This window comes from Pongo abelii, chromosome 20 (assembly GCF_028885655.2).
Source record: "Pongo abelii isolate AG06213 chromosome 20, NHGRI_mPonAbe1-v2.0_pri, whole genome shotgun sequence".
NCBI lineage: Eukaryota > Metazoa > Chordata > Mammalia > Primates > Hominidae > Pongo > Pongo abelii.
The window spans coordinates 39796466-39823877 of NC_072005.2; the positions used below are offsets into that span (position 1 = coordinate 39796466).

The following is a 27412-nucleotide window of genomic DNA, read 5'->3' on the forward strand; positions in this document are numbered from 1 at the left end:
AAAGCTTTATACAATTTTTAGCCACTTGTTTTTTCCAATTTTTATTTCCATGATGGCCATCCCTGTAGCTAAATTTATATATTTTTTAAATCAATGATAACTGCTACAGGACAGTTTCCTAGAATTGGAATGAATGAGTCAAAAGTTGTGCACAATTTTGGGGTTTTTTTTTTCCTTTTTTTCGAGACAGGGTCTTGCTTTGTCTCTCAGGCTGGAGTGCAGTGGTAAGGGCATAGCTCACTGCAGCCTCCACCTCAGGCTTAAGTGATCCTCCTGCCTCAGCTTCCTGAGTAGCTGGGACTACAGGTGCAAGCCACCACGCTCTCTAGAGAAGCTTTGCTTTGGAATCTTTAACTGTAGTGTGTCGGAGTGCTTGTTTCCCAATCCCTTGATAAGTGTTACTTATTTTTTCTTTCTACCAGTTTAGTAGGTGAAAAACATTTTTTTTTTTTTGAGACACAGTCTCGCTCTATCGCCCAGGCTGGAGTGCAGTGGTGCAACCTCCGCCTCCTGGGTTCAAGCAATTCTTCTGCCTCAGCCTCCTGAGTAGCTGGGGCTACAGGCTTGTGCCACCACGCCCAGCTGTTTTTTTTTTTTTTGAGACGGAGTCTGTTGCCCAGGCCGGAGTGCAGTGGCGCGATCTCGGCTCACTGCAATCTCTGCCTCCAGGCCGGAGTGCAGTGGCGCGATCTCGGCTCACTGCAACCTCTGCCTCCTGGGTTCAAACGATTCTCCTGCCTCAGCCTCCCGGGTTCAAACGATTCTCCTGCCTCAGCCTCCCGAGTAGCTGGGATTACAGGCGCATGCCACCACGCCCGGCTAATTTTTGTATTTTTAGTAAAGACGGGGGTTTCACCATGTTAGTCAGGCTGGTTTCAGAACTCCTGACCTCGTGATCCACCCGCCTCGGCCTCCCAAAGTGCTGGGATTACAGGCGTAAGCCACCGCGCCCGGCAAGGCGAAAATCTTACCACTTGGCATGGTTTACATTTTTTTTTTTTTTTTTTTTTGAGACGAAGTCTTGCTCTGTTACCCAGCCTGGAGTGAAGTGGTGCGATCTTGGTTCACTGCAACCTCCACTTCCAGGGTTCAAGCGATTCTTTCATGGTTTACATTTTAATACGCTTATTGATCATATTGTCCAATTTTTTGTGAGTTTCCTGTTCACATCCTTTGCCTATTTTTTTGGGGGGTGACACTTGTTAATTTGTAAGAGCTCTTTACATATAGGGACATCAGTTTTCTAACCTGTAAGGAAGTCTTGGCTGGGAGCTGAAACCCCAGGCTAGAATGCGACCCTTGGACCTTTTAGGTCTGATGACGGGCCTATGCTGGTGTGGGAATAACACCGCCGGTCTCAGCTGGAGGTCGCCAGCCCTTTGCAAGAGCCGGCCGGTCCCCGCGGGCAGCAGAACATCCCGGGGCGCTGTGCCCTGTGTCTGCCGGAGGTTGTAGTGCGCAGGAGCGGAAACCGGGCCGCCCTTCCCCCACCCGCTTCCGGCCGCGGCTCGGTTCTCCCGCCTCCGCCTCCGCCGCGGCTCGTGGTTGTCCCGCCATGGCACTGTCGCGGGGACTGCCCCGGGAGCTGGCTGAGGCGGTGGCCGGGGGCCGGGTGCTGGTGGTGGGGGCGGGCGGCATCGGCTGCGAGCTCCTCAAGAATCTCGTGCTCACCGGTTTCTCCCACATCGACCTGGTGAGGGCCGGGCGCGCGCGCGTGAATGGCGGGCTGTGGTGCGGGGGCTGGGATTCGGGGGTTCCGGGGCTCGAGGGGCTCTGAGGCTCAGGGCCCGGAGCCCGGGACCGGAGTTGCGGGGCGGGGGCAGGCTGAGACGCTCGGGTTGTGCCCCCCCGCGGGAGGAGACTGTTACTTGGGCACGGGGCGGGCCTCCGCTCGCTGGGCCGGCTCCGGACGCCGAGGAGGCCGCGGGCCCCCGCCTCCCCGGCAGCTCCAATGTGTGGCGCTTCGAGGGCGTGAAGCCGCCTGGTATCCTCCCTTCAAAACAAATTCCCGGCTGTTAGGAGATGCGGGAGAGGAGTGAGTCCCTCGCGGATGTTGTGACTTTAATTTGGAGATCCCCGTCGTAACTCCGAAGTAACGACCCGGGGCGGAGGATGGCGATGATAGCGACCAACGCGTCCCGAGCGCTGGTCACGAGCGGGTTTACACACGGAACGCGCACCATCTTCATACCACTCGAGGAGTGCAAACGCTGTTTCCACCCTGCTTTATTTTTAACAGATGAGGAGAGGGAGACGCAATGGGGTTGAGTAACTTACCCTGGGTCACGGAGCGAGTGGCAGGGCTCCCGCAGGCTGCGTGACTGTCATTGCTCTCACAGTAGTCGGTACACTCGCTTGTTTCATTAAAGACGTTAGGATTGTGCCTTTTGCATTGGTGTACGTTGACAAGCCAGTGCTATTTTGAATCGTTATTTCTACTAATGCAAACTTTTTAGAGATTGGAAATGTTACTGGCCCTTGGGTGTGAGTTTAAAGTGTCTTAAGGGCTAGTGGAAACATGGAATGAACAAAAAACTACAGGTGGCCGACTGAATCATTGTTTCTTTCCTTTATGTATTATATATTTAAGCAAAAATTAGATAAAACTTAAAACTTGATACTTTTTTAACCATGTGTAAAAGTTTCCTTTCACAGTTCTTAGGTTAATAGTAAATGAAATTGTGTATGGATGAAGGCTTGAATTAAGGGAGGCAGCAAAAACTCAATAAACGTTTGCCATGTGTCATTTAAGAAAAAGAACAGAACCTGGGCAACATAGAGAAACCCCGTCTCTACAAAAAAAGAAAATTAGCGGGGCGTGGTGGTGTGCGCTTGTGGTCCCAGCTACGCAGGAGGCTGTGTCAGGAGGATCGCTTGAGCCTGGGAGGTCGAGGCTGCAGTGAGCTGTGTTTGCACCACTGCACTCCAGCCTGGGCAACAGAGCGAGACCCTGTCTCAAAAAACAAAGAAAAAGAACAGGGCATAGTTAAATTTAATATTTTGTATTTGAAAGAGTAATTCGATTGAAAGAGAAATACTTTTTGAGTATTTTTTGAGGCAGGGTCTGGCCCTGTCACCCAGGCTGGAGTGCAGTGGCCCGATCTCGGCTCACTGCAACCTCCGTCTCCCAGGCTCCAGTGATCCTCCCACCTCAGCCTCCCGAGTAGCTGTGACTACAGGCATGTGCCACCTAATTTTATTTTTTCTATTTCTTGTAGCCACCAGGGTCTCACTATTTTGCTTAGGCTGGTCTTGAAGGTCTGGGCTCAAGCGATTCTCTCACTTTGTCCTCCCAAAGTGTTGGGATTACAGGTATGAGCCACCACTCCCGGTGTAGAGAAATATATTAATATATTTTCAGTTAGTGTTTACCTCGACAGCACATATAGTTTTAATAAATTCACATATTTTTATGGCATCCAGGGAATTTCCTGAAATATTTGCCAGGATGATTAAACAAATACAATATGCCATTCTTTCAAAGTATTTTTGAGAAGTTTATCTCTGACATTAAATCTAGATTCTTACATGCATTAAATTATTCTTTATCAGTTTAACAATTTTGATATGGCGGATTCGAAAAACGTTTTCTCCACTAATGTAGCAAATATCAAAAGTTCTGGATTATAGGTGCTGAGAGTAGTGATACAGCTCAAACATACGTAAACATTTGTCATTTATCTGGGGTTTATGCATTTGTAGATTGATCTGGATACTATTGATGTAAGCAACCTCAACAGACAGTTTTTGTTTCAAAAGAAACATGTTGGAAGATCAAAGGCACAGGTAACTATATTTCTCATACCATTTCTATAATTCTTTGATGGAGCTTCTATTTGTGATAACAGATTAATCCTGCCTGTCATATAGGAGGGAAAAAAAGGGTGAAGCTCTCTCATTTCAGCTGAGAGATTGTGAGGGATAAAGATATATCAAGTAAAGGACTAAAGATTAAGCCCTCCTTTTTTGTTCTAAAAAGGAAATAATCCCGTGAATGGTGTAACTTTTGTGGCCTCTATATTTAAGTTTCTGATGGTTTGCTTAGGATGCACCTTGTGTTCCTACACCCCCTAGAGGTTGACTACTGCTATGTTTGGGGGCTAGAGGAGCTTTATGCTGCTGTCCTAGTTGAAACAAGACAGTTCCCTCTGATCTTTGTTTAGTTTTTTTAGTGTTCTTGGTGATTCAGAGTCTTAAAACATCTTTTCCCTTTGCCTGTCTCCCAACCTGTTTGGCAAACCCCCTCTTGTTTCTCTTTTTCTTCTTTCATATTTTGGCTTCCTTCTCCAGGAGTACTTTCCTAAACCTTTTAGACTAAGTCAGGTTGGTTTTTTTCTCATAACAACCTTTACTTTTCCTATCATTTTCTTTTCTTTTTTTTTTTTTTTTTGAGGTAGGGTCTCATTCTGTCGCCCCAGGCTGGAGTGCAGTGATGCGGTCATGGCTTACTGCAGCCTAGAACTCCTGGCCTCAAGGGATCCTCCCACATTGGCCTCCCAAGTGCTGGGATTACAGTCATGAGCCACCATGCCTGGCCTTTTCCTATCATTCTCATGGCATTTATCAGAGTTTGTAGTTGAACTTAATTTGAATTGCTATTTGATTAATGTCTCTCTTGCTTGACATGTACGTTGTATAGTTCCTGGTACATGCAAGATGCTCAGTAAATACTTGTTAAGTGAATGAATGAATGACACTTGGTTACTTCATCTTGTATTTTTGCTGAAGCTTGCCATCATGTAGAAGTGTGTTTGGTGGTACGTGGGTCGGGGGGGCTCTCTGGTTATTTTATAAGTATGAAAGTATAATTTTATAAGTGTAGCTTAACCCTAATGCAATTTTCTCACATTTTTGGACTTCTTTGGTGTTTAATATAAATAAGGTACTATGTAAGTAGATAACAGCATTGTGGCTTCCAGAAGCAGATTTCAGATAGGAACAGAAATATTGTAGTAATTCAGTGTTGTTTATTTTTCCAGGTTGCCAAGGAAAGTGTACTGCAGTTTTACCCGAAAGCTAATATCATTGCCTACCATGACAGCATCATGAAGTATGCTCTAGTGATTACATTGCAAAGTTGTGTAAAGTATAAGGGTTTTGTAAGCCAAATATATGAGCTCAAAGTCATTCAGCTTTTTTTTAAAAAAAATGATTTTTCTAGAATTATTAAACAGTGGTAGTTTCTGCTCACAAAGTGGCATTCTTTTTACCAGTTCATAAATACATGGTTTGAATGATTTAGATAAGTGGGGAGATAGTTTAATACTTTTACTAAGTAAGTTACTTGGAAATTTATAAAGACCTTATATGCTTGCCTTAAGTAAGAAGATATTTTAAACTATGAAATATCCTTATTTATGATGATTCAGACTTTTCTGAAGTGTTTGCCTTTTTTTGTTTAAAAGTTTCCCTCCTAAAATAATCTGTAGTATGACTCTGACTTCTGTAATATAACACTTAGAATTGTGGTAGGGCAGTAGTATTGACAGTACATAAATATATTTATCTCAGTAAAGATAGAGTAAATATATAATTTTGGAGGTGTTGGAGCAAAGGAGCTGTGGGCCGAAATTGTCCTTTATCTATGGTGGTTTAGCTCACAAGTAAATAGTGTTAAAGATAGTCCTTGTTTGAGGTACTGGAATTGAGGTACTTAACACTTTCTCAGGGTATTTGTATCTCCGGATTGTGGTTTTTTTTTTTATTTTGGTGAGACAGGGTTTTGCGCTTATTGCCCAGGCTGGAGTACAGTGGCATGATCTCGGCTCACTGCAACCTCCGCCTCCTGGGTTCAAGCGATTCTCCCGTCTCAGCCTCCTGAGTAGTTGGGATTACAGACACACGCCACCACACTCAGCTAATTTTTGTATTTTAGTAGGCGGGGTTTCATCATGTTGGCCAGGCTGGTCTCAAACTCCTGACCTCAGGTGATCCACCCGCCTTGGCCTCCCAAAGTGCAGGGATTACAGGCGTGAGCCACTGCATCCGGCCTGTATCTCTGGCTTGTTTTTTAGTTTTTTACTCTGTGAACCTGCCTATAGCCCTATAACCTCCTTACCCTGTGTTGCTTTCCCAGTGCTGCTAAAAGCAGAGACCCTAGGGGCCTGAACCCTGCCTGATCCTGATCATGTGAGGTGAAGTCAGAGGCCAGGCAGATCCTGGGAATGTGTTCTTTATGCGTTCCCAGGCACTTGCTGCCCAAAGAAGGCCTACTGGGACTAGTGAAGTCATGCCATCTTTCTGCCAGTTTGAGATCTTTCTCTTGTGCCCTAGCTGGCCAAAAAGGATAGGAATTTGAGGGAAATAATTTCTTTAAAATCTCCTTATGTTTTGAAAGAGTCAAACCTTACTATCTATATGGCATATAATCCTAATATCAGTTTTGTTTACAGTTACTATGTTTTTTTCAGAACTGTTTATTATACTGCAAAGATCATGTGGAAGGGTAGTTATTTTGGTGACCTTTTTTTATTTTGTTTTGTAGCCCTGACTATAATGTGGAATTTTTCCGACAGTTTATACTGGTTATGAATGCTTTAGATAACAGAGGTGAGATTATTTTAATACTTTTAATTTCTTAGTATTTCCTCTCTCCCATATCAAGTTTGTTTACAAATTTAGTATTTATTAGACTATTTACTTGTGATTTAGAACTTAAAAGACATAAGAGAAATGATCGAGTTTAAAGCATGCCCATTGATTGCAGTTTTATATAGAAATGACTTATTCCAGGAGGGAATTTAGCTATCATACTCTCTGCATTTCTACCAAAAGGTATAAATAGAAGTGAAGTGAAAAGCTCTCAAAAAGTGTGACTGTGGCTCAGCACAGTGGCTCACGCCTGTAATCCCAGCACTTTTTGAGAGACCAAGGCAGGAGGATCACTTGAGGTCAAGAGTTCGAGACCAACCTAGCCAACATGGTGAAACCCTGTCTCTACCAAAAAACACAAAAATTAACCGGTGTGGTGGCATGTACCTGTAGTCCCAGCTTCTCCGGAGGCTGAGGTGGGAGAATCGCTTGAAGCCAGGAGGCAGAGGTTGCAGTGAGCCTAGATCACACCACTACACTCCAGCCTTGGTGACAGAGTGCGACCCTGTCTCAAAAAAAGAAAAAGTATGACTGGAGGGTGGAGTGGGGAATGCTTGAGTGATATTCTTTGTCTGTAATTACTTGCACATGTAAAAGTATATCTATCAAGTGAGTTTGCAACAAGTTGGGCCAGAAATATCTAAATAAAAAACACAAGGAAAAGTCAAAATTATGTTTATATATTTTTTAAGGTTTGGGGGTCTCACTGTTGCCCAGACTAGAGTGTCTGGGCACTGGTCACACCAGCACTGGTGTGATCATAACTCACTGAAGCCTTCAAATGGGCTCAAGTGATACTCTTACCTCAGCCTCTGCAGCAGCTACTCTGCAGACATGTGCCACCATACCTGGCTACTTTTTTTATGTTTATTTTTGTAGGGATGAAGTCTTGCTTTGTTGCCCAGGCTGGCCTCGAACTCCTGGCTTCAAGCAGTCCTCCCACCTCAGCCTCCCAAAATGCTGAGATTATGGGCATGAGCCACTGCTCCCGGCGTGAAATTACTCTCTTAACCTGACTCATCTTTTTTTCCTAGCCTTAAACTACTTTAATAGTTCCAAGTTGATATTCCACATTCTGTCTTTATTTCTATCACGTATTATCTGCTAATTATATTAGAATAGTGGTGAGTTAAGGAACACCTTGAAACAGTGTTTTGTGTAAGGTACAGCAATAGAAGAGAAATATGGCACTTTGGATTTTTAAAAGTATGTGTTTCTGTGGGTACTTCTCCTGGAGTAAATTTGTGATATAACTTCTATTTGATATTTTGCTAAGTGAATGTCTCTTAAATGTCTGTAATTAACAGTTGTATTATTCTGGCCATAGCTATAAGAAAATTGTACAAAAAATGAAGCCAGTAAGATAGTTTTGGGTCTGTGTCATCCTAATTAAAGATAACTAATTTTTTTTTCCCCAAAAACTCATACTGTGTTTTTACTTCCAGCTGCCCGAAACCATGTTAATAGAATGTGCCTGGCAGCTGATGTTCCTCTTATTGAAAGTGGAACAGCTGGGTATCTTGGACAAGTAACTACTATCAAAAAGGTAAAGAAAAGTTTTATTTTTTTAACTTCCCAAATATATATTTGAGACGTTGGAGCAGGAGGAAATAAACTTTGTATTTATATAAAATGAGCAGGTGAACATCCAAAATGTAAGGACTTTTATGCTTATATAAAACTTAAAATGTGGCCAGGTGCGGTGGCTCACGCCTGTAATCCCAGTACTCAGCACTTCAAGAGGCCGAGGTGGGCAGATCACCTGAGGTCAGGAGTTTGAGACCAGCCTGGCAAACGTGGTGAAACCCCATCTCTACTAAAAATACAAAAATTAGCTGGACATGGTGGCCAGCGCTTGTAATCCCAGCTACTTGGGAGGCTGAGCCAGGCGAATCACTTGAACCTGAAAGGCAGAGGTTGCAGTAAGCTGAGATTGCACCACTGCCCTCCAGCCTGGGCTACAGATCAAGACTCTCTCAAAAAACAAACTTAAAATGCTATAAAGGTGCTCAAAAGACTATGGGCAAGGAAATCTTTCAGCTCTGCCATTTTGTTTCATTTGACTTTTGTATTAAAATCCTTAGACTGGTAAGCATGATATACCAGGCATCAAAAATTTCTTTTTGTCGGCTGTGTGCAGTGGCTCGTGCCTGTAATCCCAGCACTTTGGGAGGCTGAGGCGGGCAGATGACTTGAGGTCAGGAGTTTGAGACCAGCCTCTCCAAGGTAGTGAAACCATGTCTCTACAAAAAATACAAAAATTAGCTGGGTGTGGAGGCGTGCACCTGTAATCCCAGCTAGTTGGGAGGCTGAAGCACGAGAATTGCTTGAACCTCGGAGGTGGAGGTTACAGTGAGCCAAGATGGTACCACACTCCAGCCTGGGCAACAGTGAGACTCCGTCTCAAAAAAAAAAAAAGCCAGGCATGATGGCTCATGCCTGTAATCCCAGTACTTTGGGAACCCGAGGCGAGTTCCTGACCTCAGGATCACCTGAGGTCAGGATTTTGAGACCAGCCTGCCCAACATGGTGAAACCCTGTCTCTACTAAAAATACAAAAATCAGCCGGGTGTGGTGATGTGCATCTGTAATCCCAGTTACTTGGGAGGCTGAGGCAGGAGAATCCCTTGAACTGGGGAAGCGGAGGTTGCGGTGAGCTGAGATCACACCATTGCACTCCAGCCTGGGCAACAAGAGTGAAACTCTGTCTCAAAAAAAAAAAAACCAAAACATTCTATTGTCTAAAAGAGTCTGGGCTTATAATGTGGAAGGGAACTTTGAAAACTTTTTAGGGGTGTATTTGTGAAGTACTTTCAAACATTTAAATACAACTAGAGGATAATAGAACAAAATACCTGTGTGCTCATACCTCAGTTTTGTTTTGGTTTATTTATTTATTTATTTATTTATTTTTTGAGACTGAATTTCCCTCTTGTTGCCCAGGCTGCAGTGCAATGGCGTGATCTCGGCTCGCCGCAACCTCCATCTCCCGAGTTCAAGCAATTCTCCTGCCTCAGTCTCCCGAGTAGCTGGGATTATAGGCGTGTGCCACCACGCCTAGCTAATTTTGTACTTTTAGTAGAGACGAGGTTTCTCTATGTTGGTCAGGCTGGTCTAGAACTCCCGACCTCAGGTGATCCACCTGCCTCGGCCTCCCAAAGTGCTGTGATTAGAGGCGTGAGCCACCATGCTTGGCACATATCTCAGTTTTTAAAACCTCAACACAGCTTCATTTGCTATTCAGATATTTTTTCTTTTGAAGTTAAATATTGTAGATACATTTGAAGAGTTGTTTTCCATGTTTTGAAACTATAGAAAGAGAATTATAATGTACTTAACATTTGCTGGTTGTGTCTGATATTTTTTTGGCAGCTCATTCATGTTAGAAATTGTGTCTTTATTTGTTTTAACTGTTAAATGTTATTCTTGGAACCTTATTGAATACCATTCTACAAAAGACTGTTGTGTATGTCAGTGTATTAAGTTGTTGAATAAGTGGAGGCCTTCAGTATCTGTTGACAGATCAAGACGGAAGTTCTCTGTCTGCATTGCAATATGAGTCTTATGACTGCTTGCCATGTGGCTACCCTCAAGAAAGCATATTGGAAGGCTGAGGGCATCAGAAATGGTGTTTTGGAGAAAACTCTAAATCTGCTGCAATTTACATTAAAACAGTATTTGAGAGTTTTGGTTCGTGAACAATTAGCCTGGCTAATTTTTGCATTTTTGGTAGAGATGAGGTTTTGCCATGTTAGCCAGGCTGGTCTCAAACTCCTGACCTCAGGTGATCTGCCCACCTTGGCCTCCCAAAGTGCTGGGATTACAGGTATGAGCCACCACGCCCAGCCAGACATTGCTTTTTATATCCTTGTTACTGTGATTCTGACACACCACTGTGTATTAAGACTGAAGGTGGCTGGGCGTGGTGGCTTACGCCTGTAATCCCAGCACTTTGGGAGGCCAAGGCGGGCGGATCACCTGAGGTAAGGAGTTCGAGACCAGCCTGGCCAACATGGTGAAACCCCATCTCTACTAAAAATACAAAATTAGCTGGGTGTGGTGGTGCGCGCCTGTAATCCCAGCTACTCGGGAGGCTGAGGCATGAGAATCACTTGAACCCGGGAGGCAGAGGTTGTGGTGAGCCCAGATCACGCCATTGCACTCCAGCCTGGGCAACGAGTGAAATTCCGTCTCAGACAAAAAGAAAAAAAGAAGAGACTGAGGTTAGGAGTATCTGAGATAATGAAAGATGATTCATTTGATAGTTTTGAAAAGTTGTCTCAGGTGTCATGTACTTCTTTCAAGGTATAAATTCCTTAAATTGTAATTTTAAGCTTGAATGTGTATCAATAAAATGGGCTGGGCGCAGTGGCTCATACCTGTAATCACAGGACTTTTGGGAAGTCAAGGCGGGCGAATCACATGAAGTCAGGAGTTCAAGACCAACCTGGCCAACATGGAAAAACCCCGTCTCTACTAAAAATATGAAAATTAGCTGGGAGTGGTGGGAGATGCCTGTAATCCCAGCTCTTTGGGAGCCTGAGGCAGGAGAATTGCTTGAACCTGGGAGGCGGAGGTTGCAGTGAGCCAAGATTATGCCACTGTCCTCCAGCCAGGGTGACAGAGCGAGTCTCCGTCTCCCCACCGCCAAAAAGAAATGTATATCAATAAAATGAAGAGTATTTGGTTTAGTAACACCTAAGATTTTTCTGTGTAGGTAGATATATCTTGAAATTAATCTTTTAGTTTACTTAATTTCAGGAGATTATAAGGATATGGCTGTATTCCCCAGACCCACTTAGTTTTGCTCAAAAAAAAAAAAAAATATATATATATATAAGGAAATGGCTGTGAATAATATTTAAATAACATTTACAACTTTGAGAAATAATTTCTTGGAAAGCTGCTGTTTGTCTTTCCAGTAGTTTTTCTGTTTAGTGTGATCAAGGTAAACTCATATTTGACACTCAGGTGTAGTAATTTTTATTTGGGCTTGTAAGTCATGTTCACTGAGCCAGGAGTCGGCGTCCTGGCACAGCCTTAGCTATGACTGGTAGATTCAGTTAGCTTTTGTGTTAGTTTATCATAAAGTAAGGATTTTGGAGTCACTAATATTTTAAAATTTCCTTGACAACATAAAACGCAGTTGGAATATAGATGAATGAAGTGTTTATATTACCTTATAATGTTGAGAAACTGCCATCGTGGAGTAAATATTTTTTTCTCATATCCTGACTTCCTAGGGTGTGACCGAGTGTTATGAGTGTCATCCTAAGCCGACCCAGAGAACCTTTCCTGGCTGTACAATTCGTAACACACCTTCAGAACCTATACATTGCATCGTTTGGGCAAAGTACTTGTTCAAGTAAGAGTGTGTCTATTTCTTGGCATGCTTTTCGGTACTGATGATGGAAAATGGAGTCATTTTTATTTAATTACTTTGAAGAGATTGAACTTAGGCTGTTTAAATATGCTGAAGGGATGCTTTAATAGCTTTCTTGCGGTATTTCTTAGGTTAAATTCAGCTGGCTGGGTGCGGTGGCTCACACCTGTAATCCCGGCACTTTGGGAAGCTGAGGTGGTCGGATCACCTGAGCTCAGGAGTTTGAGACCAGCGTGGCCAGCATGGTCTACTAAAAATACAAAAATTAGTTGGCCGTGATGGCGAGTGCTTGTAATCCCAGCTACTCGGGAGACTGAGGCAAGAGAATTGCTTGAACCCAGGAGGTGGAGGTTGGAGTGAGCCGAGATTGCGCCACTGCACTCCAGCTTGGAAACAGAGTGACAATTTGTCTCAAAAAAAAAAAAAAAAAATTAAATGTGGCCATGACTGTTCAGGAAACTTAGTCTTATATTGGAGACAGCCATGTAACTAAGCGATAAAAATCTTTATATTTGGAAATGTGAACATATACTTACAAATAACCCATTGGTTATAAGAGAAATTACAGTGGAAGTTAAAAATACTCTGTACTGATAATGATGAAAATGCTATACCAGAATGTATTGAATGTGGTGGTTGGCAAAAAGTTACAGATTTACATACATGAAGAAAGGCCGAACATTAATTAGTAAATCTTTACTGAGAATCCAATTTAAGTTAGAAAATGAACCACAGAATACACTTCAAGAAATGAGAATGGTGCGGGCATGGTGGCTTATGCTTCTAATCCCAGCACTGTGGGAGGCTGAGATGGGAGGATCCCTTGAGCCCAGGAGTTTGAGACCAGCCTGGGAAACATGGTAAAACAGTGTCTCTACAAAAAATAGAAAAATGAGCCAGGCATACCTGTACTCCCAGCTACTTGGGAGGCCGAGATAGGAGGATCAGTTGAGCCTGGGAGGTTGAGGCTACAGTGAACTGAGATTGTGCCACTGCACTCCAGCCTGGGTGATAGTGAGATCCTGTCTTAAAATGAAGAAAGAAAGAAAAAAGGAATGAGAAGGAAGGACATTAATTGAAGTAAGAGCACATTTGATTACAAAATAGGAGTAAGTGAGAACTAAATGGGGAACATAGATAGCAGAGATTAAATAGGCTATAAGAAAAAAAAAGGGATGATGATAAGACCATGGTAGTACATAAAAAATTTAAATGATCTGGGTAAATACATTTTTAAAAACTTACTAAGTGCCCAGTGCGGTGGCTCAGGCCTGCAATCCCAGCACTTTGGGAGGCTGAGGTGGGTGGGTCACTTTAAGGCCAGGAGTTCGAGAACAGCCTGGCCAACATGGCGAAACCCTGTCTCTACTATAAATACAAAAATTAACCGGGCGTGGTGGTGGGCACCTGTAGTCCCAGCTACTTGGGAGACTGAGCCATGAGAACCGCTTGAACCCAGTGGGTGGAGATTGGGCCACTGCACTCCAGCCTGGGGGACAGCGTGAGATGATGTTTCAAAAAAAAAAAAAAAACGGAAAATAGAATGCCTGAATTTAGCACTATACCTTAGAGAAATGTAAGTAGTTTAAATTCTTCTAAATAATGCACCAAACCTATGTTATTTTTACAGATTCATTTCATGAAACTTGCAAGGAGTATATTGTAATATTAGCTAAACTCTCCCTGAGAAATTTTTAAAAGGGAATACTACTTAGCTCGTGTTATGAGGCTAACAATGTCTTTGATAGCAAAACCTGTCAAGGCCATTATGGCATAAGAAAAAATTGCTAGTCAGTCTCACACCTAAATAATAGATGCAAAAATCCTATGTAAAATATTAGCATATCTTGGGGACGGGCGCAGTGTATCATGCCTGTAATCTCAGCACTTGGAAGCTGAAGCGGGTGGATCATCTGAGGTCAGGAGTTCAAGACCAACTTGGCCAACATGGCGAAATCCTGTCTCTATTAAAAATACAAAATTAGCCGGGCGTGGTGGCGGGCGCCTGTAATCCCAGCTACTTGGGAGGCTGAGGCAGGAGAATTGCTTGAACCCGGGAGGTGGAGTCTGCAGTGAGCTGAGATCGCTCTGCTGCACTCCAGCCTGGGCAACAGAGCAAGACTCCGTCTCAAAAAAAAAAAAAACAAAAATTACCATATGGATCTAGAATCATATAAAATAAAAAGTATGTCTTGACCACATGTGTTTATTCAGGAATACAAGCATGGTTTAAACTAGAAAATCTGTAAAGGTCATTCACTCATTAGGAAATTAAAGATAAACTATATAGTTTTCATAGATAACAGAGAAAGCATTTGGTAAAATTTAGCAAACGGCCTTTCATGATGAAAGTTTCTACTACAACAGAAATAAAAACTTCTTACTAGGCCGGGCGAGGTGGCTCATGCCTGTAATCCCAGCACTTTGGGAGGCCGAGGCGAGCAGATCACGAGGTCAGGAGATCGAGACCATCCTGGCTAACACAGTGAAACCCCATCTCTACTACAAATAAAAAAAATTAGCCGGACATGGTGGCGGGTGTCTATAGTCCCAGCTGCTCGGGAGGCTGAGGCAGGAGAATGGCGTGAACCCAGGAGGCGAGGTTGCAGTGAGCTGAGATTGCGCCACTGCACTCCAGCCTGGGCGACAGAGCGATACTCTGTCTCAAAAAAAATAAAAATAAGTAAATAAATAGATTTAAAAAAACTTCTTACTAAAATGAGAATGTTCTCAACCTGATAAAGGGTATTTTGTAGAAACCTTCAGCAAACATTGTCTTTAATTTTTGCAGTCAGAAAAGTATACATAACAGTGTCAACTTGATAAGTGTTCACAAAAACTACACTTGGAAGCTTTATTTATTTGGCAAAGATTTTTTTTCTTTGGGAGGCTGAGGTGGGTGAATCACTTGAGGCCAGGAGTTTGAGAACTGCCTGGGCAACATGGCGAAACCCTGTCTCTACTAAAAATAGAAAAATTAGCGGGGTGTGGTGGCACACGCCTGTAGTCCCAGCTACTCGGGAGGCTGAGCCATGAGAGCCACTTGAGCCTGGGAGGCGGAGGTTGAAGTGAGTGGAGATCATGCTACTGCACTCCAGCCTGGGGAATAGAGCGAGACTGTGTCTCAGAAAAAGACAAAAAAAAAAAAAAAAAAAAAAAAAAAGATAATGTGGCCAGGTGCAGTGACACACACCTATAATCCCAGCTCTTTAGGAGGCCAAGGCAGGAGGATTGCTTGAGCCCAGCAGTTTGAGAGCAGTGTGGGCAACATAGTGAAACCCCATCACTACAAAAAATTTAAAAATTAGCAAGGCATGGTGGCGCATGCCTGTGGTCCCAGCTACTTGGGAGGCTGAGGTGAGAGGATCACTTGAGCCTAGGAGGTCGAGGCTGCAGTGAGCTGTGATCACACCACTGCACGCTAGCCTTGGGGACAGTGAGACCCTGTCATACACAAAAAAAGATAATCTGGCAAAATTAATATGAGCAGCATTTTTCACTCAAAGGGAAACCTAAATAGGCAATAAGCAAGTTATGTTTTAATCATAAGACTTACTTGGAAAATTAAGTATAAGGCCACAGTAAGCTACAGATGCTCCTTAGATACTTCCCGATAAACTCATCATAAATAAAAAATACCATTAAGTAAAAAATGCTGCTTTTTTTTTTGTTTTTTTGAGATGGAGTTTCACTCTTGTTGCCCAGGCTGGAGTGCAGTGCAGCTGCAACCTCTGCCTCCTGGGTTCAAGTGATTCTCCTGCTCAGCCTCTCAAGTGGCTGGGATTACAGGCGCCTGCCACCACGCCCAGCTAATATTTGTATTTTAGTAGATACAGGGTTTCACCATGTTGGCCAGGCTGGTCTTGAACTCCTGACTTCCGTTGATCCACCCGCCTCGGTCTCCCAAAGTGTTGGGATTACACGTGTGAGCCACCATGCCCAGCCAAAAATGCATTTTAATATAACCTCAATAAACCTGTTGGAAAGGTGAAAAATCATTGGTGGAACCATTTTAAATTAGGGGCTGTCTACTATTTTGCACTCACTAGTTGGCAAAGCGTTAATTTTGGGAAGTGTTAACGTGCCATTGTTGGGAGTGACTATCAGAGCTTTGAAATTACAGTTGGGTGGGGGGTTGTACAAAGGATTTCTGTAAGATAACTTTCATTAGTCATATACTTGAGAAAATACTGGAAACTTTTATATCCATGAGTTATTAAACAGTTTTTAGGATAAATTTATTAATAAAAGAGAATCTCAGCTTAATACTTTCAAATTGTTTGTTAAGACTCAGCAGTAAAGAGCCATTCTACCATGAAAAAAAGTTAATCTTGTTCATTGCTGAATTTCTATCCCCTAGATGGGGACTCTGCACCTGAGGTATATAATAATGTTCGTTGAACAGGTAGCTGCAGTTGTACTTACAAACATTATTGTGGTGTTAGAATGTTATCCAGGTTGTAAGTGAAAACCACTCACCTGTTTCTTGAGCAGAGGTTTTAACATTGAAATGTGCAGAGCCTCGCTGATAGGAATGGATGTAGGTCTGCTAAAATTTAACCTTGCTTACATTGCTGTTGAAATTGGGATGCAAGCTGTCCAAGCACATTGTGTTAAACTTTTAAGTTTATAGTCATTTATCAGTTATTCACTTCTTTTTTTTGAGACGGAGTCTTGCTCTGTTGCCCAGGCTGGAGTGCAGTTGTGCAGTCTCGGCTCACTGCAACCTCCGTCTCCTGGGTTCAAGCGATTCTCCTGCCTCAGCTTCCCGAGTAGCTGGGATTACAGGAGTGCGCTACCATGCCTGGCTAATTTTTATATTTTTGGTAGAGACAAGGTTTCACCATGTTGGTCAGGCTGGTCTCAAACTCCTGACTTTGTGATCTGCCTGCCTCGGCCTCCCAAAATGTTGGGATTAAAGATGTGAGCCACTGCGCCCAGCCAGTTGTTCAGTCTTTATCTCTGCTAAATATTTGGAATATTCTAAATTACATGTTTGTTCGGAATGCTTTGTTGTACATAAGTATTTACTGTTCTTAAATTATAGCCAGTTGTTTGGGGAAGAAGATGCTGATCAAGAAGTATCTCCTGACAGAGCTGACCCTGAAGCTGCCTGTGAGTAAATTATTTGGCATATGTCTTATTAGAGACTATTATCTTTATTTTGTTAATTTAATTTTGGTAGCTTAAGGGAAAAAAATAATTGCTATATGTGCTAGGTAATGTGTGTTTAACATGGGTTATTTAATTTTTTTTTTTTCCTCAGAGGTGGAGTTTCTCTCTTACTGCCCAGGCTGGAGTACAATGGTACGATCTCGGCTCACTGCAACCTCCACCTCCTGGGTTCAAATGATTCTGCTGCCTCAGGCTCCTGAGTAGCTGGGATTACAGGCACCTGCCACTGCGCCTAGCTAATTTTTGCATTTTTAGTAGAGACGGTTTCACCACGTTAGCCAGGCTGGTCTCGAACTCCTGACCTGAGATGATCCACCCGCCTTGGCCTCCCAAAGTGCTGGGACAGGCGTAAGCAACCGTGCCTGTCCAAAACAATGTTTTACAAAAAAAATATGACTCCCTTTTACTGATGAGGAAATCAAGGTTAAGAGAAATTTCACAAGTCTAGTAAATGGAGCTGCGTGTTGTTCCTAGATCTCATGACTGGTCTGTACTTTGAACTGTTATATGTGTAGCTTTCAGAAACTGAGTTACAACAGGCCAGGCAAGGTGGCTCACGCCAGTAGTCCCAGCATTTTGGGAGGCTGAAGCAGCTGGATTGCTTGAGGTCAGGACTTTGAGACCAGCCTGGCCAACATGGCAAAACCCCGTCTCTACAAAAATATAAAAATCAGCCAGGTGTGGTGGTGCGTACCTGTAGTCCCAACTACTCGTGAGGCTGAGACGGGAAGATGGCTTGAACCCAAGAGGTATAAGCTACAGTGAGCCGAGATCTTAACACTGCACTCCAGCCTGGGCAACAGAGTGAGACTTTGTCTCCAAAAACAAGAAAGAAAGAAACTGGGATACAAAAAGATGCTGATGAATGTGTTACTTTCTTTTTCCTTGAACTCAGAATGTGTTGCATTTGGGGATTTCCATGAGTGACTTTCTTTTTATTCCTAAAGGTGAGTGAAAAGAGTTCAGTTCTACATTTATTACAGTTGAAAATAAAATGATGATTGTTTTATAGGGGAACCAACGGAAGCCGAAGCCAGAGCTAGAGCATCTAATGAAGATGGTGACATTAAACGTATTTCTACTAAGGAATGGGCTAAATCAACTGGATATGATCCAGTTAAACTTTTTACCAAGGTTAGATTTACTTTCTTTATAATCATGGATAGATGTATTGTTGTGCATAGACGTATTGTTCTAGTTCTGCTTGTTTTAAAATAGTCCATAAAATTGAATTAAGCTTCTATGTATATGCCTCGTGATGTCCTAATAAAATGATTGATGCAGTCAGGATATGCAAGTTTTAAAATGTTACCATCTACACTAAATCTATCAGTATAACATCTAAATAGGAGGTAAAATGAGAGGTGGCTTGTATACCTTCTTGGTTGTCTTTCCTTCTCTCACTTTTTACAGAACAGAACTTCTTCGTTCGTTTTCCTGCTGCTTCTTATCTTTTTTTTTGAGATGGAGTCTCGCTCTTGTCGCCCAGGCTGGAGTGCAGTGGCACGATCTCGGCTCACTGCAGCCTCCGCCTCCTGGGTTCAAGCGATTTTCCTGCCTCAGCCTCCCAAGTAGCTGGGATTACAGGTGTGTACCATCATGCCTGGCTAATTTTGTATTTTTAGTAGAAGCAGGGTCTCACCATGTTGGCCAGGCAGGTCATGAACTCCTGACCGCAAGTGATCTGCCCACCTTGGCTTCCCAAAATGCTGGGATTATAGGCGTGAGCCACCGCTCCTGGCTTCATGTTCACTTTTATTTCCTGCTCATATCTTCTATTAGCAGTTTGACTGACATGTGTCCTAAATTGCCCTTGAATCCCATAAGCCCCTTTTTCTTGGTGAAATCCCTCTTCATCAGTAGTATATACTATTTGCCTGTTAAATATTTCTAGAGAAATCTGTGAAATTGTTTTTATTGGGTCTACCTAATTATTGTTCATCTAGACCCTTAGGTCCGAGTTTTAAAAGTTTTTTTGTTCTGTCTTGACTCCCTAGCAAGTTGTATGTGTGTAGGTTTTTTTGACTCTTTTTTCCTTTTTGTGGAGAATGGGGTCTCACCATGTTGCCCAGGCAGATCTCATACTCCCGGTTTCAAGTCTCAAACTCCTGGGTTCAAGTGATCCTCCAGCCTCTGCCTCCCTAAGTGCTGGGATTACAGGCATGAACCACTGAGCCTAGTCCCTAGCAAGTTTATCACAGAGCTTAAAACTTTCTCAGCTCTTATCAAACTGCCTCAGTATTCTTGCAACTCTCACTAAGCAGATGACCTTAAGGATATAATAACAGGTTTGAAGCCATTGGACATAATTTACCTGTTGAGAGAATGTTCCACATAACCAAAAACTCTTTATCTTTTTCTTTCTGCTGGAGAGAAGCCACTTTCGGTAAAGGCTGAATTTTGCATGTGGCGTTTTGCTTTCCATTCTTCACACAGGATTTTCGTCTCTGTCCTGTGTCTCGGATCTTTTTTCTTGGTTTCTTTTGTCTGCTTTCCAACATGCACAGGTTCTGCTCTCTTAATCGAATGACATACTGCTCTCCCCAGCTTGTATTTCGTCTTATTTCCTCAGTGGTAACAGATGTCACATGTTTACTTTTTTTTTCTTTTTTTTTTTTTTTTGAGAGAGAATCCTGCTCTGTCGCCCAGGCTAGAGTGCAGTGGCATGATCTCAGCTTGCTGCAACCTCTGCCTCCTGGTTCAGGCTATTCTCCTGCCTCAGCCTCCTGAGTAGCTGGGATTACAGGTGCCCACCACTATGCCTGGCTAATTTTTGTATTTTTAGTAGATAGGGGGTTTCACCATATTGGCCAGGCTGGTCTCGAACTCCTGACCTCAGGTGATCTGCCTGCCTTGGCCTCCCAAAGTGCTGGGATTACAGGCGTGAGCCGTCGTGCCCAGCCCACAGGTTGACTTTCTTATCTCTATTGCATTTATTTCCTCACTACAGCCCTTTTCTAAAACATGATTGTATTAGGGTTCTCTAGAGGGACAGAGCTAATAGGATAGATATATACAAAGGGGAGTTGATAGAGTATTAATTCACACGATCACAAGTCCCAACAATAGGCCCATCTGCAAGCCGAGGAGCAAGGAGAGCCAGTCTGAGTCTCAAAACTGAAGAATTTGGAGTCTGATGTTTGAGGGCAGGAAGCATGTAACATGGGAGAAAGATGTAGGCTGGGAGACTAGGCCAGTCTAGTCTTTTCATGTTTTTCTGGCTGCTGTATATTCTAGCCTCAATGGCAGCTGATTAGATGGTGCCCACCCAGATTAAGAGTGGGTTTGCTTTTCCCAGTCCACTGACTCAAGTATTAATGTCTTTTGGCAACACCCTCACAGACAGACCGAAGACCAGTGCTTTGCATCTTTCAATCCAATCAAGTTGACACTCAGTATTAAGCATCATAATGATTTTTATTTTGATTATACTTAAGATGCAGTAAACTTTGATATAGTCAACAGCAGTATCTTCCAAACCAGTATCCTTATTTCCATTCCAATCTGAGCAAGACTTGAAAGCCAGAAAAATCTGAAGTGCATCTCCAATCTGTTGTTTAGCAGATAATTTTAAACATCTGCTGTGTGCCAGACACCTCTTTAAGTACAGGGGATTTAGTTGTGAACAAGAAAGAAGATACAGTCCTTGCTCTTTAGAGGGAGTTCACAGTCTAGATGAGAAGTCAAACATTGAACAATAAATTTCAGCTTCAGAGTCCTAATGACATTAAGTTCAGATGCTTTGCAGCCCTTTAATAATAAGTTTCATCTAATGGACTCATCTCCTGGCCTGCATTTCAGATGTTGGTAGGGAGAGGCTTCAGAAGAGGCTTTCTAGAGCAGGTGACATTTAAGCCCAAGGCTTGAAAGAATAAGAGTCGGAATAGGATACAGTATGTACAAGGAAACTCTCTGAATAGGGTACACTATGTACAAGGAAACTCTCTGAATAGGGTACAGTACGTACAAGGAAACTATCAGTTGGAAAATTGACATAAATCCCATTAAGGGGGAGAGTGGAAAAAGATGACTGGAGAGAGAAGTTGAGTCAGATCAAGCAGACTTTCTAGGCCTTGTTAAGGATGTTATATCAAGACAGTGGGAATCCATTGAAAGGTGGTCTTACAGGATCACTATAAGGGGATAGAGGGGATGCACGCACTACCCTAGGATCTGATGTTCATATTATAACCAATCTGGGATAGTGCCCCTGGAGTTGTGCAGTGCCAGAATAATCTGGAGTACAGCCGTCTGTACTCCCACTGGAGCATGGAGGAGTAGACTCAATAGGACTTCGGATGTATATGGTGAAGATCAGTGGAATAAAAAATGGTACCTGGCTGGGCACTGTGGCTTACACTTGTAATCCTAGCACTTTGGAAGGCCGAGGTGGGAGGATCACTTGAGGCCAGGAGCACAAGACCAGCCTGGGCAATATAGCAAGACCCCATCTCTAAAAAGAAAAAAAAAAAAGCCAGGTGTGGTGGCCTGAGCCTGCAGTCCCCAGCTACTCAGGAGGCTGGGACAGGAATATCGCTTGAGCCCAAGAGGTTGAGACTTCAGTGAGCTATGGTCACACCATTGCACTTCAGCCTGGGCAGGTCAAAGAACAGAGGTGGTGTTCTCCGATATAAGTGAGCTGGGAGGCAGATGTGTGTATAGGGGTTGAGGGAGGGTAGGAGAAAGTGATATAATCAATTTTGAACTCATTTGAGATTCTTTTGGAACATTAGAGAAGTGGTTTTGTAGATAAGTAGAGAGGTTTCAACTAGGGATATGGTTGGGATTCCTAGGTTTATAGATGTGGTTAACTACTGGAAATGGACATGATACACCACAGAGGACAGAATGAAAAGATGGTTCGGTACAGAAATCTGAGGGGCTCCTGATATTTAGTAATAGTTGAATAAAAGAGAAAGAGATGGAGCTTAGGCTTAGAAAACTGTTGGTTCAAGCCTTCAAGATCCTCTACAAAATGTTTCCAGCCACATTTGTTACCCAAGTCATAGTGGATTCATCTCCTTGGCTTTGTACCCATTCTACATGTTGCTGTCACAAGGAGACTCTTTCCTTATTTCTTAGATAAAATATAAATCTTTTTTTTTTTTTTGAGATGGAGTCTCACTCTGTCGCCAGGCTGGAGTGCAGTGGTGCGATCTCAGCTCACTGCACTCTCCGCCTCCCGGGTTCAAGCGATTCTCCTGCCTCAACCTCCCGAGTAGCTGGGATTACAGGCACGCGCCAAGACGCCCAACTGATTTTTGTTATTTTTAATGGAGATGGGGTTTCATCATGTTGGCCAGGATGGTCTCCATCTCTTGACTTCGTGATCCACCCGCCTTGGTCTCCCGAAGTGCTGGGATTACAGGTGTGAACCACCACGCCTGGCCAGAAATCCTTATATTACTCAAGGCTTTGTGATATTCACACTAAATTGTATTCTGATTATTTGTATGTTTGGCTTATTCTCTAAAGATTAAGGATGCTCAGTTAGTATTGATGGATTAAGTATATTTTGATAGAAATGGCTGTGATTTTTAAACATAGCCAAATTTCTGTTCTTACCTGGTACCAGCAATAAATGTGTTGAATAAATTAATCAACAATAGAAAATGCAGATAAGGAAAAAGAAAAAAATATTAAAATCACTTGAAGTTCTAACACATCTTTTCATATGATAGTTTCTCAGTCTACTTGTAATGTTTTTGTTTTTGTAATAATTGTGTGTTTGGGGGTTTTTACATTTTATTTTTGCTCGTGTTTCTGTGGGTTGTTTTTGGAGGGGAGGGCACATTTTAAAGATATCACAGTTCAGAAGTTCTGTTGTGAAGCACTTTAGTTTAAAAATCTGTATACTTTATTTGCATGTCCCCATGAGCTTGGAGGCATTGCTGACTGGCATCCCTAGGCTCAGTGATTGTCTGTAGTTGTACATTTATTTACAACTGCATAATGTACATTTATTTGTATGTGTATGTTTATTTGTATGATTGTGCTTCAGACTGATCTTTGGAGCTAAATTTAGGGGAGCTTTTGGAGAGGTGACTTAGGAAGGCAGGGGCAGTCAGCAGTTCAGGGTTCCCTTACCCTGCATTCCTCAGAGCACTTCTGCATTTCACTGTTTTCAATGTAGAGATTGTGTTAGAACTTCCTTTTACAAATGTTTTTTCTTTTGAAAATTGTTATGCTGCTGGTATATGACGCGTATCTTTAAATCAGATTTCATAGTGTAATATAATAGATCAGCAATGGAATTTTCTTGTATCTTATCAATTAGGGATTGTAGGGTTCATGGGATCTATCTTTCTTTTGTAAGCTTTTTAAAGATGACATCAGGTATCTGTTGACAATGGACAAACTATGGCGGAAAAGGAAACCTCCAGTTCCGTTGGACTGGGCTGAAGTACAAAGTCAAGGTAAAGAATACATTTTAGTCTTGGAACACCTAGGCTGGAAATATCCTCGCCTAAAGTCTGTGTATAGCCCTGTTGTTGCTTGAAAATGGTATGTCTTCATATATTCAAACAGTGCAAAAAAGTATAAAGAACAAAAGTCACTGAAGTCCCACGCTTCAGAAATTGCCACTAATAACATTTTCAGGAGTGTTCTGGTGGTCCGCCCTATGCACGCAGATGCAGGCATTTGTGTATACGCTGCGTAAATGGAATCATACTATTGATAAGCTTTGACTTGCTTTTGTCAGTCAGTATAGTTAACTAGTCTCTTATTAACATGTAGTGTTTTCATATTTTCCCTGAAATAAAGTTTTGAAATCGCTATATATTTATGTATATCTTTTTTTTTTTTTTTGAGACCGTGTCTTGCTCTATTGCCAAGGCTGGAGCGCAGTGGCATGATCTCAGCTCACCGCAACCTGGGTTCAAGCGATTCTCCTGCCTTAGCCTCCCGAGTAGCTGGGATAACAGGCATGAGCCACTGCGCCTAGCCTATTTATGTACACCTTTGTACCCTTGTGAATATCTCTTTAAGATTTAATCTAGAAACACATTTTTAATTTAAAATTTTTTTAATGTTTAGAAATGAAAAGTTTTTTGAGGCATAGTCTTGCTATGTTGCCCAGATTAGAGTGCAGTGGCTGTTCACAGGCTGTCATAGCGCAAGGCATCCCTGGACTCCTGGGCTCAAGCCATCCTCTTCCCTCAGTCTCCTGAGTAGCTGGGACTGTATGCAACTGTGCCCAGCACATTTTAAAATTTTGAATGTAGGAAAACTATTGTAGTGGCTGCTTTCTCATCCCACTCCGCTTTAACACTTCTTGTCTCTCCTTTATCTGAACTGTATTAGGATTAATTTATGCACAGCAGTATAGCACCCATAGAAACTTAAAAGATCCCGGGAGACTTGGGATATCATTTTGGAGCAGTTCTCAATAATCGGGGACAGTTATCAAACAGATTTAATTATGACTCTAATAGTGTCTGCTTACTCAGTTCTCATTCTCACTAGGTGCTGGGCCTAATGCTTATTTATCATCTTACCTACATTATATCTTCAAATCTCCCGGTAATCCTATGAGGTACTGAGGTGGTCTTGTACCTTTCCTATCTCAGCTTTAACAGTTTTTTTTTTTTTTTTTTTGAGACAGAGTCTTGCTCTGTCGCCCAGGCAGGAGTGCAGTGGCGTGATCTTGGCTCACTGCAAGCTCCGCCTCCCAGGTTCACGCCATTCTCCTGCCTCAGCCTCCCGAGTAGCTGGGACTACAGGCACCCGCTACCACGCCTGGGTATTTTTTGTATTTTTAGTAGAGACGGGGTTTCACCGTGTTAGCCAGGATGGTCTCGATCTCCTGACCTCATGATCCGTCCGCCTCGGCCTCCCAAAGTGCTGGGATTACAGGTGTGAGCCACCGTTCCTGGCCCCACGATAATTATTTTAATGGAATTTATTTCATTTTTGATTTCTTAATGGTCGGGGATTGAACTTGTTAAACAGCACAGTAGAGGAATGATGTTAATTAGTGAAATTTCTAATATAAATTTTTTTTCTGTAGGAGAAGAAACGAATGCATCAGATCAACAGAATGAACCCCAGTTAGGCCTGAAAGACCAGCAGGTTCTAGATGTAAAGAGCTATGCACGTCTTTTTTCAAAGAGCATCGAGACTTTGAGAGTTCATTTAGCAGAAAAGGGGGATGGAGCTGAGCTCATATGGGATAAGGTTTGTTTTGACAATGTGTGGCAAGTACTTACATGTCAAAAGTGTGTTTTAGTTCTTGAGATGTAATAGAAGCTAGTCATTTTTTGAATATTTAGATTTTGAGGAAATATATTGAATTTGGCTTGGATATTTTCAGCTCTAATTGCTGTATGGAGCTGAATTTTCTGTACATGAATTCAAGCAATATCATAAAACTTCATTTGGGATTCTAGTGATGTGTTCAGGGTTTATAATTATGTTGACTAGAAAAATAACGTGAATATATTAAAGTGAAATGTTTCTTGTGTAGAGTAGATGTATTCATAGAAGTCATAAAATCATTTGGAGAAAACATTTCATTGGCCTCATTTGCCCTTGAAAATAGTAAGATTGTCTTTGAATTGAAATAGTTATTACTATTTCAGAGGTCTGAAAGACAGAGCTCTTGATACAAAAATGAGATGTAATTATTCTTAGAAGTTAAAATCATATTTAATAGTACTCTGCAGTTACGTCATATTTTGGGATTTGATATTATGAACTAATTTTACTTAATTTTAATTGTAATCAGTATTTTCTATGGCTAAAAGTGTTCTATCTCATAAAGTTTGTATGTTCCTATGGTGGTAAAGATTAGTCATGGGTCTTAAGGCATAAAGGCCAATTTTAGAAACCTAAGAAAAATTTGTGTGTACAGATTTTGAAACTTCGGTTGAATCAGACATCTAAATACACTAAAATGAAGCTAGTATATTTAGATTCTTGGGATTCTTATAAACATTAGTCTCTTGGGTTTTGTGATATTTAAAGGGTAACTTTTCATATTTTCATTGTTATTGTTATTTTTATGCTAGTGATTTGGGAAGTTTTCATTAGTGCACAGAGGCTAAATAAAGAGCCCTTGGAATGGGAATTGTTATCCTCTTGAGTAAAGTCCACATGTAATGAGTGTGATAAGACAGCTGCTTAGGGAAGACACTGTGTTGAGTATTCAGTATTCTTAGTCCTCACCACACCTTATGAGATGGGGATATAATTTCCCCTATTTAATAGATTAAGAGATTTTGACTCAGGGAATTTGACTTGCCTGAGGATTCACAGCCAACCAATAAGTACATAAAGAGCTATGCTCTCAGTATTTTTTCTTCTGTTCTGTGATGCCTCTGAATTTTAGACCAGGGTAATATCTTCTCAGTTCAAAGCAGGAAGCCTTGCTGAAATCTAGAGACTAGGATATATTCTCAGGAAAAATACAAATAGTAACAGGAAAAACTTGGATTGTATTGCCTTATCTGAAGAAGCAGCATGTATGAGAGAGTGGTGCATATGAAGATAGTTTGGCAAAGGGGAGCGAAAAAGAGTCATCCAGGTTTTTCTGAAGTGTTAATGAAACAGCTTTTTTTTTTTTTTTAATTGAGACAGGGTCTCACTCTGTCACCTAGGCTGGAGTGCAGTGGCATGATCTTGGCTCACTGCAGCCTCTGCGTCCCGGGTTCAAGTGATCCCGCCACCTCAGGCTCCCGAGTACCTGGGACGACTTTAGGTGTGCGCCACCATGCCTGGCTATTTTTTTGTGTTTTTGGTGGAGATGGGGTTTTGCCACGTTGCCTGGGCTGGTCACAAACTCCTAAGCTCAGGCAGTCTGCTTGCCTCAACCTACTAAATTGCTTGAGACTACAGGCGTGAGCCACCATGCCCAGCCTGAAACAGTTTTCTTAAATTGCCCTTCTTTTGGCCTGGATTCTGTGTTCGTCCAGCAACCTTCTCATTACTGATGAATGGACCCAGGAAGGGGTTGCCATTGTCAGTGAGTGGAATTGAGATTCCGGTGTATACACTGAGTCTCCGGTGCCTTTGTTTAGGCTGGAGTGAGTTCCTAGAAGCTGGTGATTCTTGATGTTCTTGTCAGACTCATTACTGGACCAGAGGAGCTGATGATGAGAACCCACCTCCATGCTACTGTGAGGTCCTAGCTGACTGGTCTTTCCCTCAGCACCCTCTTGTTCTAGTCGAAAGTCTACAGTGTTATAAACACATGAAAGTATTGTTCTGAAAGTAATGCTTCAAAATAGTAAATTTGTGGAGAAACTTGTTAAATTGTTTAAA

The 27412-nt window shown here is 42.3% G+C and overlaps 1 protein-coding gene across 2 annotated transcripts in view; it reads left to right on the forward strand.

The window, feature by feature from the left end:
- Positions 1–1465: 1465 nt before the first annotated feature.
- Positions 1466–27412, forward strand: part of UBA2 (ubiquitin like modifier activating enzyme 2) — a 41302-nt gene continuing 15355 nt past the window's right edge. Inside the window, exons 1-11 of one of the 2 annotated variants that reach the window (XM_024236964.3) lie at positions 1475–1693; positions 3219–3312; positions 3703–3786; positions 4980–5050; positions 6485–6549; positions 8037–8137; positions 11835–11956; positions 17022–17089; positions 18162–18283; positions 23466–23565; positions 25161–25327. In XM_024236964.3, the coding sequence (XP_024092732.2) occupies positions 5046–5050; positions 6485–6549; positions 8037–8137; positions 11835–11956; positions 17022–17089; positions 18162–18283; positions 23466–23565; positions 25161–25327 (750 nt within the window). In that variant the 5' untranslated portion in view covers positions 1475–1693; positions 3219–3312; positions 3703–3786; positions 4980–5045. Of the gene's footprint in view, positions 1694–3218; positions 3313–3702; positions 3787–4979; positions 5051–6484; positions 6550–8036; positions 8138–11834; positions 11957–17021; positions 17090–18161; positions 18284–23465; positions 23566–25160; positions 25328–27412 lie in introns of both variants that reach the window. The other variant, XM_009232405.4, reaches the window with a different exon arrangement.